Here is a 12,869-nt window from a genome sequence, read left to right as displayed (position 1 = left end):
ATATGGACCAATTTTTTCATGGTTGCTAGAGACCATAGACTTACATCATGTACCAAATTTCAGCCAGATCGGATGAAATGTGCTACTCTTAGAGGCTCCACAAGCCAAATCTGGGGGTCCGTTTATATGGGGGCTATACGTAAAAGTGGACCTATATGGCCCATTTGCAATACCATCCGACCTACGTCAATAACAACTACTTGTGTCAAGTTTGAAGTCGCTAGCTTGTTTCGTTCGGAAGTTTGCGTGATTTCAACAGACGGACATGCTTAGATCGACTCAGAATTTCACCACGACCCAGAATATATATACTTTATGGGGTCTTTGAGTAATATTTCGATGTGTTACAAACGGAATGACAAAGTTAATATACCCCCTATCCTATGGTGGAGGGTATAAAAAAATAATTGATTTTTTTTTTAAATCAACATAAATTAAATTTTTAATTGAACCAATTAAAAAATTAATTGAAATTTTCAAAATCAAATCAAATTAATTTTTTAATCAAATAATAATCAAATACCCAATTAAAGCTGTGATTGTTACTATAATTTTCGTGGTTGAAGACATTTTAATTAAAAATTTAATGCCATCGATTAATTGCGTGATTGAATCATACAATTTCTTTTGTGCGTACAGCATTTTATGGTGTTAGCACAATGTTGCCGAAACCACTTGGAAAGACCACAAGTTTGCTTTTGGAAACGGACAAAAATGAGCAACACTGATACAAAGTCCAAAAAACAAGTGGTGTGCAAACAAACGAAAATTCGTGGAAATATTTCGATTGGTGTTCACAACTATAATTAAGCAAAAACATATGCTTTTTGTATTTTGCTTTTATAAAAAAAAATAATAATATAGAATTTGTCGCGGAATTTGTTGATCAGTTGTGGTGAAGAAATCGAAAAGCAACCACAATATGCGTCATACACTTTCTTTTGTATTTTTCACAACGCTATTATTTAGGTCGAAAAATAAAAGCGTCTTCAACAGCGGTTTGAAAATGTTACCCATTGTGCACTGTAGTTTGTCTACGATGTGTAACACCCCGTCAATCGAACGTTTTGGCTAGGCTGCACTGGGTTTTCCAATCGAACAAAAATTTTCTTTTAAAATATGCAACACATTTTTTACCAATCGAAATCAATATATCGTACTGTTTTTTCATTGTGTAAAAAACATCATCTGTTATCACAAAAGTACTATACTATTCTTCCAAAAAAAATTTTTAACGCGAAACGAAACTTTCAAACAATGTTTGTTGGTCTAAAATTTCGTTTGGACAGAAAGTATTTTGTTATTCATTTTGGAGTTGAATTTGAAATTGGATTGAAATCCAAGGATTATAAGGAAAAAAATAAAATTCTTCAGACTTCCGATTTCTATTATCAGAACATGGGGGCTTGCCATATATTGTAGTGTCCATTTTGGTCGCATACGTTTTAGAGTTATAAAACCGACCCTATTGATAACTTAGATTGATTAAGTAAATTATGTTTGTCAAATTGGTTTGTTGTATAGGTGAAATAATCTTAAACTATATCTGCTATGAGATAGGAACAGGGTATTCAATGTTACTATCCATTCAGTGAGTACACTGTGCAAAAATGTACAAGTGCAAAAATGTAATGTTCCTAAACTAGCAATGTTTGGGACACTTATGTTAATATGTTAGAAAAATATGGTGATTGTAAACATATGCACACAAAAAAAATTTTTCTGATTCAATCACCAAATTAATTGATCCAATTAATTTTTTAATTGAAATGTCTTCAATCACGAAAATGATAGTATCAATCACAGTTTTAATTGGGCATAGAAAAAATTCTTGATTAAAAAATTAATTGATTTTTTCAGCAAATTTCAATTAATTTTTTAATTGATTCAATTAAAAATTTAATTGATGTTGATTGCAAAACTCAATTAATTTATTAATTAAAAAAGGTCACTATTTTTAATTACTTTCTGAATTGGCTTAGAGTTTTTATTTGGATTAACAAATGATTGTTTGAAATACGTTTTTAATTAGTCTTCCGAATTAGATTAAAAAGTTAATTGTATCAATTAATTTTTTAATTACAAATTTTAAAATTTTCAATCATTGACTTAATTAACTTAATGTTTCTATCATGATTAAAAAGTTAATTGTATCAATTAATTTATTAATTGAAAAAATTTTCAACTTCAGTTAACTTTTTAATTGGAAATATTTTGGTGATATTTCTTTCTGTGTATAAATTTACAAATTTCGAGTAAACATATATATGTTCTGATATTTTATTCAGAGAGCGAGAGAGTATACAGAAAGGAATACAGATGGAAACCGGGAGGGTTGATGAAAGATATCACCATAACACAGCAAGAGAATTAAAAGAGAGCAGTTTCTGTGAAACTGCTTGTATGTTGTTTTGGAAAACTGTTTTATGAGTTCATTGGTTTTGGCTATGCTCTTGGTATGTTAAGAAGACTTCGCCAAACATTTGATATGCTTATGTTAAGTCAAAATATTATTTAATTTGAATATTACAATGAGTCTTCGGAGAGAATAAACATTCGGAGCCAAGAGAAAATACATTTGAAAAACAAACAAATATATACGGCCGTAAGTTCGGCCAGGCCGAATCTTATGTACCCTTCACCATGGATTGCCTAGAAACTTCTACGAAAGACTGTCATCCACAATCGAATTAATTGGGTTGTGGTATCTTAAAACTTCTTAACATCGTTTTATAAATTGTGAGTTAGTCCATACGTGGTATATATTAGACAAAAAAGGCATGTATAGATAAGTGTACAAATAATAAATATGGACTGTTGCACGGTACGTAGAGAGCCAGAATTGAAATATGGGGGTAGCTTATATGAGGGCTATATACAATTATGAACTTGATATGGACCAATGTTTGTGTGATTGGGGATCGATTTATCTGAGGGCTATATATAAATATAGACCGATATGGACCTATTTAGGCATGGTTGTTAACGACCATGCTCCTCCAAGGGGCTCCAAAACCAAATCTCGGGATCGGTTTATATGGGGGCTATATATGATTATGGACTGGTATGGACCAATTTTGGCATGGTGGTTAAATATCATATACTACCACCACGTACCAATTTCAATCAGATCGAACGAATTTTGCTTCTTCAAAAGGCACCGGAGGCCAAATCTGGGGATCGGTTTATATGGGGGCTATATATCATTAGGAACTGATATGAACCAATTGCTGCATGGTTGTTGGATACCATATACTAACATCACGTACCAAATTTCAATCGAATCGGATGAATTTTGCTCTTCCAAGGGGCTCCGGAGGTCAAATCTGGGGATCGGTTTATATGGGCTATATATAATTATGGACCGATTTCGACTAATTTTGGCATTGGTATTTGAGGCCATATATTAACAACACGTACCAAATTTCAACTGAATCAGATGAATTTTGGTCTTCCAAGAGGCTCCGTAGGTCAAATCTGGTGATCGCTTTGTGGACCAATTTTTACATGGTTATTAGAGACCATATACTAACACCATGTACCAAATTTCAGCTGGATCGGATGAAATTTGCTTCTCTTAGAGGCTCCGCAAACCAAATCGGGGGATCGGCTTATATGGGGGCTATATACACTGAAAAAACAGTGAACCCTTTTCCATTGCAAAATGAACTAAACTGTAGTAATATTGACCATGATTTAGCCCTTAAGATTTTTTTCAACTTGTCTAGTTTATAATTCTCTTAAATTTTAGTTCATATATAACATTGTAGTTTAGTTCATTTTTACAACACCATAAGATTTATATACCCCTACCAAGTTAAAAAGTCAGTATTATTTTGATTTACTTGCTTATTTTGTGGGAAACCCGATAATAAAAATTGGTTAACAGTCTCTTCAAAATGTCGACGATTAAACTATTTTTAAATCAATCATTCCACAGTACAGAGAAATTAAATAATTAAAGGAACAACAAACCGTTTTACTATTATGAAAATTTTCATACATTAAAATTAAACTTTCTTTAAGCAAAAGTACTTTATTATAAAAACTTATGATGGAAGTTCTTAATACAATGTTTTTTGTGAATAAAAATTATGACCACGTGGAACAGAGAGTAGTTCATTTGAACCCGCTGTTTGGACATTTTGACTTATCCTTTTTTTATTCATCGTAGGTAGTTTTTTCACATATCTTGCTGGAAAAAATGGAAACAAAAATGAAAATTGTTAAAAATTAACACCATGTAATGAAATATAATTTTTAATTCTTCATTTTAGCTTGTAACTTACCATATTTGGGGCATTTTATCAAATGGTGTAAAGAATTCAACTTTTCTTTGGAAAACGTATCTCATAAAATTTGTACCTGAAACAATTAGAGAAATAATGAAGTATTCTAAATAAACTCATAAAACTGTGTTGTTATCGATGTGAAGGATATAATAAAACAAATATTCTAGTTGAAAGAAAGCCAAAGTTTTAATATAAAACTTACCAATTCTCTATTAAATTGTACGCTGAGGGGAAATATAAAAAGTTGTCCAAATTTATTTGGGCTATTCTGAAATTAAATATTTATTTTTTACATTAAATAAAATTATTAAATAGGTTTCCAAAAAATCGAATGAAAAAAATAATATTATGCATAAAAAACAAATATTCTGGTTAAAAGAAAGTTAAAGAAGCCTTACCAATTCACTATTAAATTACAAGCAAAAGAGTACCAACATTTTTTTCAAATTTTTAAGGGGTTATTCTGAAATAAAATATTTGTTTTTTTTACATTAAAATATTACATTGGTCTCCAAAAAAATTGATTAAAGAAATACTAAAATAAGGTATTAAAAACCTATAATTTTGATGATAAAAAGGTCATAAAAACGTAAATATTCTAGTTGATAGAAAGCCAAATTTTAAAAGAAAACTTACCAATTCTCTATTTTCGAACCCATCTGGAGTTGCTGTGAAATTAAATATTGCTTTTGCAACAAAGAAAAACATTAAACTGGTTTCCAAAAAAAAGATAATTAACAAATAATAATATACATAAAAAATATTATTTTTAAAAGAAAGCCATATTAAAAAAACAATACTTACCAATATATGGCTAAACTATACGCTGAGATATAACAAAAATTTTCCAAATTCATCTGGAATTGAATATTAATTTTTTACATTGAATAATAAAAAAAATAAAATTCCAATACACTTTCAATTTCAACATATTTTCCTAAATATTCTTAATAACTTTTCTCGAAACTACCGATAAAATATTAATAACTTTCATTTAAAAGGTTTAATAAACAAACACCAATATATGTCTCAAAATTCCAAAATATTCCATGCCTTTATATTCCCTTGTTGCGTATTAAAAGATGCAACAGCCCACGCCAACGCCAACTATACAACTGAAGCATGCCAAACAAAACCAAGCAAAGCCAAAACATTCCTACAACAACAAAAACACATGTGCCTTTATTGAAAACAACACCTCATCCAGCCAATAAACCATCCAAGAATAACAAACACACACACACAAACCACTAAATGAACAAAAATAAAAACAACCCCACGCTCATGTATACACAACAAAACTCAATTAACATCATCTTTACATTAATCACATTCCACTATGCCGATAAAGATCTCTGTACTATGCATTAGTTCATCGCATCTGCTGACAATTTACTCTGAGAATAATATTCGTAAAGGCACACCAGTTTATGAACGATGAAACGTTTAACTTAAAATTTGCAAAATTTTCATGAAATGTTATCTACCATTTTTGACGAAAATGTCTATAAATTTAATTACATGTGAACTAAAAATATTTCATTGGGTAATTTTTTACCAACAATTATTAACTATAGGAATTGTCAGTAAGAAATTGCTATCCACTTTCAAGTTCATTTTTCGTAAAAAAATATTTTCTCATACAAAAAAATCTTATAGTAAATTGCACTTATTATTTAGAAAATACTTTACATTTCACAAGTAGTTTTATAGCATAACAAACGAATTTTTAACTACCAGTTAAGAAATTTTTTAAGGAAATTTCCATCGTATTTTGTAGGCCATGAACTAAACGATTGCTACTTAGAATTTGTAAAATTTCCTTTCGAGTAGTTAATTTTCGTTGAAGATACGAAAAATGAACTAAAATTCTGGAAAATTCTTGTAATAAATTATTGTAAAAATCTTCTTAAATTTACGAGACACTTTTTTTCTGTGTATAATTATTGACCGATGTAGACCAATTTTTGCATAGTTGTTAAAGACCACATATCAAATTTCAGCCGGATTGGATGAAATTTGCTTCTCGTAGAGGCTCCGCAAGCCAAATCAGGGGATCGGTTTATATTGGGGCTATATATAATTATGACCGATGTGGACCGATTTTTGCATGGTTGTTAGAGATCATATGCTGACACCATGTACCAAATTTCAACCGGATCGGATGAAATTTGCTTCTCTTAGAGGTTCCGCAAGCCAAATCTGGGGATCGGTTTATATGGGGGCTATATATAATTATTGACAGATGTGGACCAATTTTTGCACGGTTGTTGGAGACCATATACCAACACCATGTACCAAATTTTAGCCGGATCGAAGTAGTTGTTATTGATATAGGTCAGATGGTATTGCAAATGTCCACTTTTACGTATAGCCCCCATATAAACGGACCCCCAGATTTGGCCTGAGGAGCCTCTAAGAGTAGCATATTTCATCCGATCTGGCTGAAATTTGGTACATGGTGTAAGTATATGGCCTCTAACAACCATGCAAAAATTGGTCCATATCGGTCCATAATTATATATAGCCCCTATATAAACCCATCCCCAGATTTGACCTCCGGAGCCTCTCAGAGGAGCTAAATTAATCCGATCCGGTTGAAATTTAATACGTGGTGTTAGTATATGGTCTCTAACAAACACGCAAGAATTGGTCCATATCGGTCCATAATTATATATAGATCCCATATAAGAAGTTGCCTCAAAATTGGTTCAGAGTCTATAAATTTTGTACAACTCTAACAAATTTTGTCCAGATCGGGTCAGATTTATATATATGTATATGGGGACATAAACCGTTATATATAGCACCCAACACATTAGACAGATTTTATATGGTATCAAAAATGTGAATCTACAAAATGGTGCAGGATATAATATAGTCGGCCCGCCCGTCTTTAGGCTTTCCTTACTTGTTTTATTTAATAAAATATATAAATCTCTTGTTTTAATTATTTATCTTTGTTTTACAATAAATTTATTAAGTACATAAAATTAAAGCATTTTCCAATTGAAGAAATTTCTAAAACGTTTCTGAGCTTCACGTTGTGAGGTCTGCTTGGTCTCAGGCATCGTCATACAAAAGAATACAGAAGCCACCACAATCATTATGCCCTCAGCCATTAGGGTACCATCATTTCCTATGGGAGCTGCACAACACAAGACAATAATGTGAATAGCTTGTTCCAACATTACACAGAATGCAATACAATAGGATTTCGTTCTTAAGGGAAAAGCTTCGGCCACAAAAGCCGATGTGAGTGGAGCCAAAAGTCCCCCAAAAAATTGCAGTAACAAACATAGGATAGCCACATTGCCCATAGCTGAGCCTCGGGTTAGATTATCAATAGAATGACATATTACGGCTATGCTTATCATCAGACCTCCTATGGTTAGCGAAGAAATGAGAGCGGGCAATTTCCTTCCAATTCGGTCAGTTACAAGAGATGACAAAAGGCTTCCCAAGATACGCACCACAGCTCCCAAGATTATAGTCGTCTCTGACAATATTGCTCTTGTGCTATATTTAAGAGTTTCCGACAAAGGCAATGAAAATACAAAGGCCAACATCATACTCCGGAAGAAAATCATTTTCAACATCGGCCCTATGCTGCTTGCCATTCCCAATTCATTTTGTTCACACAAAAAGGTATTGTGTTCCATGAGTAAAACATTTGTTACACTATTTACACGAGGTGGTCTTTGGAGTCGTGCCAAAATTTCTAAGGCCGAAGCTTCATCTCCCATTCGCAAAAAGTCCACAGGTGATTCTACAAAATGCCACAAAGCCAGGGCAGTCAATACGGCAAAGATTATATCGAGTATTCCATGTAAACGATTCGATCCAGATATTAATCTCACATCCCATTGTGATGTAATGGCAATTTGTATTGCTATGCCCAGGGTAAACGATAGTTGTTCAATTCCCACACAAGCTCCACGACCTCTAGAACGTGAAATATCACTAATGAGCATTAGATATGGGGTTGTAGCTAGACCCACTGCTATTCCATTCAGATAACGTCCGGCTATAAGGGCATTGGTATTTTGAGGTGAAATAATGAAAATTATACCTCCAGCCAGAATGAGAAAAGATGAAATTGCCTGCAATTATGAATGGATAAAATTTATTTCAAAATTCCAAAGTATGTAGTATTCTACCACAAGGTGTTCCGGTTTTCCACCAAGAGTGTAAATTAAAAATTAAAAAATATGAGCAAGATTTTTGCAATTAATATTTTAATTGAATTTTGAAATAAATATTCAATTAAACAAAAATCAATAACACAGTTTTTAAACTGAAAGAACATTTTTCTTTTCTGAGTAGAATTGTAGACAGACGATATTTTCGTTTGATTTTTCAAATTAAAATTTTTATTGAATTAAAAAAAAAAACACTTTAATTGAATCAATTAAGTTTTTAATGAAAACAAAAATCAACTATTCAAATTAGATGCAATGATAAATTTTAAATACAATTTTAAATATAATATATATAAATATAATAAATTTTTAATTGGATCAAGTAATTTTTTAGTTGACGTTGGTGATTGATTCTATCATTTCTGTGAGTGAAGACATTTGAATGAAAAATAAGTATATACCGCCGTAAGTTCGGCCATGCCGAAGCTTATGTATCCTCCACCATGGATTGCGTAGAAACTTCTACTGAAGACTGTCATCCACAATCGAATTACTTGGGTTGCGGTAACACTTGCCGATGGCAAGGTATGTTAAAACTTCCTAACACCGTAATATATACCACATAGTCCATACGTGGTATATATTAAACTAAAAAAGGCCGATTAAATACGTATATAATTAAGTTTAAAGTTACTATAGAAATAAAATTTTGACAAAATAAAATTTTGACAACATTTTCTATAGAAGTAAAATTTGAAAAAAAATCTATGGAAATAAAATTTGGAAAAAATTTTCTATGGAAATAAAATTTTGGCAAAATTTTCTACAGAAATAAAATTTTGACAAAATTTTCTATAGAAATAAGATTTTGACAAATTTTCTATAGAAATAAAATTTTGACAAAAGTTTCTATAGAAATAAAATTTTGACAAAATTTTCTATAGAAATAACTTTTTGACAATGTTTTCCATAAAAATAAAATTTTGGTAGATTATTTTTGGCTCGAGCGGCAACCATGATTATGAACCGATATCATCTGCTGACACCATGTACCAAATTTCAACCGGATCGGATGAAATTTGCTTCTCCGCAAGCCAAATCTGGGGGTCGATTTATATGGGGGCTATAATAATTATGGACCGATATGGACCAATTCCTGCATGGTTGTTGGATACCATATACTAACACCATGTACAAATTTCAACCGGATCGGGTGAATTTTGCTCCTCTAAGAGTCTCCGGAGGTCAAATCTGGGGATCGGATTATATGGGGGCTATATATAATTATGGACCGATATGGACAAATTTTGGCATGGTTGTTAGAGACAATATACTAACACCACGTACCAAATTTCAATCGGATCGGATGACTTTTGCTCCTCTAAGAGGCTCCGGAGTTCAAATCTGGGGATCGGTTTATATGGGGGCTATAAATAATTATGGGCCGATGTGGACCAATTTTTGCATGGTCATTAAAGAATATATACCAACACCATGTACCAAATTTCAGCCGGATCGGATGAAATTTGCTTCTCTTAGAGGCTCCGCAAGCCAAATCGGGGGATCGGTTTATATGGAGGCTATATATAATTATGGACCGATGTGGACCAATGTTTGAATGGTTATTAGAGACCATATACTAACACCATGTACCAAATTTCAGCCGGATTGGATGAAATTTGGTTTTTTTAGAGGCTCCGCAAGCCAAATCGGGGGATCGGTTTATATGGGGGCTATATGTAATTATAAACCGATATGGACCAATTTTTGCATGGTTGTTAGAAACCATATATTAACACCATGTACCAAATTTAAGCCGGGTCGGATGAAACTTGCTTCTCTTAGAGCAATCGCAAGCCAAATTTGGGGGTCCGTTTATATGGGGGCTACACGTAAAAGTGGACCGATATTGCCCATTTGCAATACCATCCGACCTACATCAATAGCAACTACTTGTGACAAGTTTCAAGTCGATAGCTTGCTTCGTTCGGAAGTTAGCGTGGTTTCCACAGACGGCGGACGGACATGCTCAGATCGACTCAGAATTTCAGCACGACCCAGAATATATATACTTTATGGGATCTAAGAGCAATATTTCGATGTGTTACAAACGGAATGACAAAGTTAATATACCCCCATCCTATGGTGGAGGGTATAATTAAATGGATCAATTAATTTCGTAATTGAAGACAAAAAAATTTTTCTGTATATCACAAAAAATATTTCCAACTAAAAAGTTGATTGAAATTAAAAATAAATATTCCATAATTTATCTCAAACAAGTAAGTAAAGTCTAAAGTAGGGCGGGCCAACTATATTGTACCTTGCACCACTTTGTAGATCTACATTTTCCCTACCATCCTTCAAAATTTGTTAGAGTTCTACAAAATTTATAGGCTTTAAATTTAAATCTGATCTTTATTTAGTTTATCGACCTTTTTCTTTAATTATTAGCTTTTGTTTTTTAATAGACTTTCAAGGTCACTTTAAAATGCGAATAAAGCAAGAATTGAATTATTCCATTATTTCCATCCTTCTGTTAATTATGTCAAATTTGAAGTAGATTTTACTTAAATTGCGACCTAGACTCTATGTGGCATTCTCGTCTTCTTCTGGGTGTTGCAAACATATGCACTAACTTATAATACCCTGTTCTACAGTGTGGTGCAGGGTATAACAATTTAAATTTTCCTTGAATAGCGACATAACATTACACGTCTCACCGTGGTGCAATGGTTAGCATGCCCGCCTTGCATACACAAGGTCGTGGGTTCGATTCCTGCTTCGACCGAACACCAAAAAGTTTTTCAGCGGTGGATTATCCCACCTCAGTAATGCTGGTGACATTTCTGAGGGTTTCAAAGCTTCTCTAATGTGGAACGCCGTTCGGACTCGGCTATAAAATGGAGGTCCCTTGTCATTGAGCTTAACATGAAATCGGGCAACACTCAGTGATAAGAGAGAAGTTCACCAATGTGGTATCACAATGGACTGAATAGTCTAAGTGAGCCTGATACATCGGGCTGCCACCTGACCTAGCCTACACCTCTTATTGGAAACCCGTTTAGCATGTCTACTTACCAATATGAATTTCTTTGGCATAATTTTTCCAGCTGATATAGATAATAGTGCTCCTATAATCACAGCAACAGACCAGGAGAAATGATAATGTAATCCAAATCCAGTTACACGGTATTCGGTCCAGCCCAATCCTTGGGCCAATGCCATGCCACCAGAAATGAAGATGAAAGCGCCTAAAATATAAAAATTGAGTGTAATAACAAGTATATACGGCCGTAACGGAAATCTAGAGGTATTTTAGGACCACAAATATCTGTGTCGAATATGGTGTATATCGGTCCATTTTTTGGTATAGCCTGCATATAGACCAATCTCCCGAATTAATTTCTTGTGTTTCTGGAAACTCTAATTTTTATCTGATTTTCCTTAATTTTTTGTTAGGACCACAAACAATCTTCCTATTTGATTTTTGGCTTCTACACATAAAACAAAAAATCTGATTTAATCGCGAAATTTATTGGAACAATTTTTTAATTGGAATGTCTTCAATCACAAAAATGGTGGTATCAATCACAGCCTTGATTAAAAAATTAATTGATGATTTGATTTTATGATTGATTTGATTCAATTACAAATTTAATTGATGTTGATTGCAAAACTCAATTTATATTTTAATTAAAATTTTAATTAATTAAATAGTAACACTGTTCTCAATTACTTTACTTTATTGACTGTGTGTTTTTAGTTTGATTAAAAAAATTATTGTTTAAAATAAATTGTTAATTTAACATTAAAAAAACCATAACTTTTTTAATTTGACTTAATCTTCCGAGTTTGATTAAAAAGTTAATTGGATCAATTAATTAAGAAAATGTTTCAACTTCGATCAACATTTTTATTTGAAAAATTTTGGTGTTATTTTTTTTTTTTTTTTGTGTAGAAACCGCAATTTTAATCCGATTCGATTGAAATTGGAAATGTAGAGATATTTTAGGCACACAAAGACCTGTGTCAAATTTAGTTTTTATCGATCGACTTTCTGGTAAAGTCTCCATGTGGACTGATCTCCCGATTTCACTTCTTGAGTGAATATAAGGCGCACGATCATCCAAATGACTTGAAACTAAAAGTAAATTTTTGAAGATTTTACTTCTTTCGTTCAAATATTATTTCATTATCTTTGAAATTCCTCTAGTCTTCATAGAAACTTTAAATTTAACTTCGGAAAGCCTATCATTTGAACCGGTATTCTTGAGGTAGCACATTTCCCAAAATCCCCCTAGGCATTTAATATTCAGCCCGGCCGAACTTAAGGCTTAGTGTACTTGTTAACAAGTCACCCGATGATTAAAATCCATGGTGAATGATATATATGCATATATAGTATATAACTTCGGCCTTACTTTAAGTTGTA

At 32.5% G+C, this 12,869-nt stretch overlaps 1 protein-coding gene and 1 long non-coding RNA gene across 2 annotated transcripts; both read right to left on the bottom strand.

Annotated features, from left to right (window-relative positions):
- Nucleotides 1-4,105: 4,105 nt before the first annotated feature.
- Nucleotides 4,106-4,555, bottom strand: LOC142228396 (uncharacterized). The gene is made up of 3 exons (XR_012720149.1): nucleotides 4,495-4,555; nucleotides 4,290-4,365; nucleotides 4,106-4,195 (listed from the first exon to the last, which is right to left on the bottom strand). It is a non-coding gene; the product is annotated as an uncharacterized LOC142228396 (long non-coding RNA).
- Nucleotides 4,556-7,231: 2,676 nt separating this feature from the next.
- Nucleotides 7,232-11,672, bottom strand: LOC142230070 (uncharacterized). The gene is made up of 2 exons (XM_075300698.1): nucleotides 11,516-11,672; nucleotides 7,232-8,395 (listed from the first exon to the last, which is right to left on the bottom strand). The coding sequence occupies exons 1-2, from the start codon at nucleotides 11,660-11,662 to the stop codon at nucleotides 7,286-7,288; spliced, it is 1,257 nt and encodes a 418-aa protein (XP_075156813.1). The 5' UTR covers nucleotides 11,663-11,672; the 3' UTR covers nucleotides 7,232-7,285.
- Nucleotides 11,673-12,869: the final 1,197 nt, after the last annotated feature.

Source organism: Haematobia irritans, chromosome 3 (assembly GCF_050003625.1).
Source record: "Haematobia irritans isolate KBUSLIRL chromosome 3, ASM5000362v1, whole genome shotgun sequence".
Taxonomy (NCBI): Eukaryota; Metazoa; Arthropoda; class Insecta; order Diptera; family Muscidae; genus Haematobia; species Haematobia irritans.
This window is presented reverse-complemented; position numbering and strand designations above follow the sequence as displayed.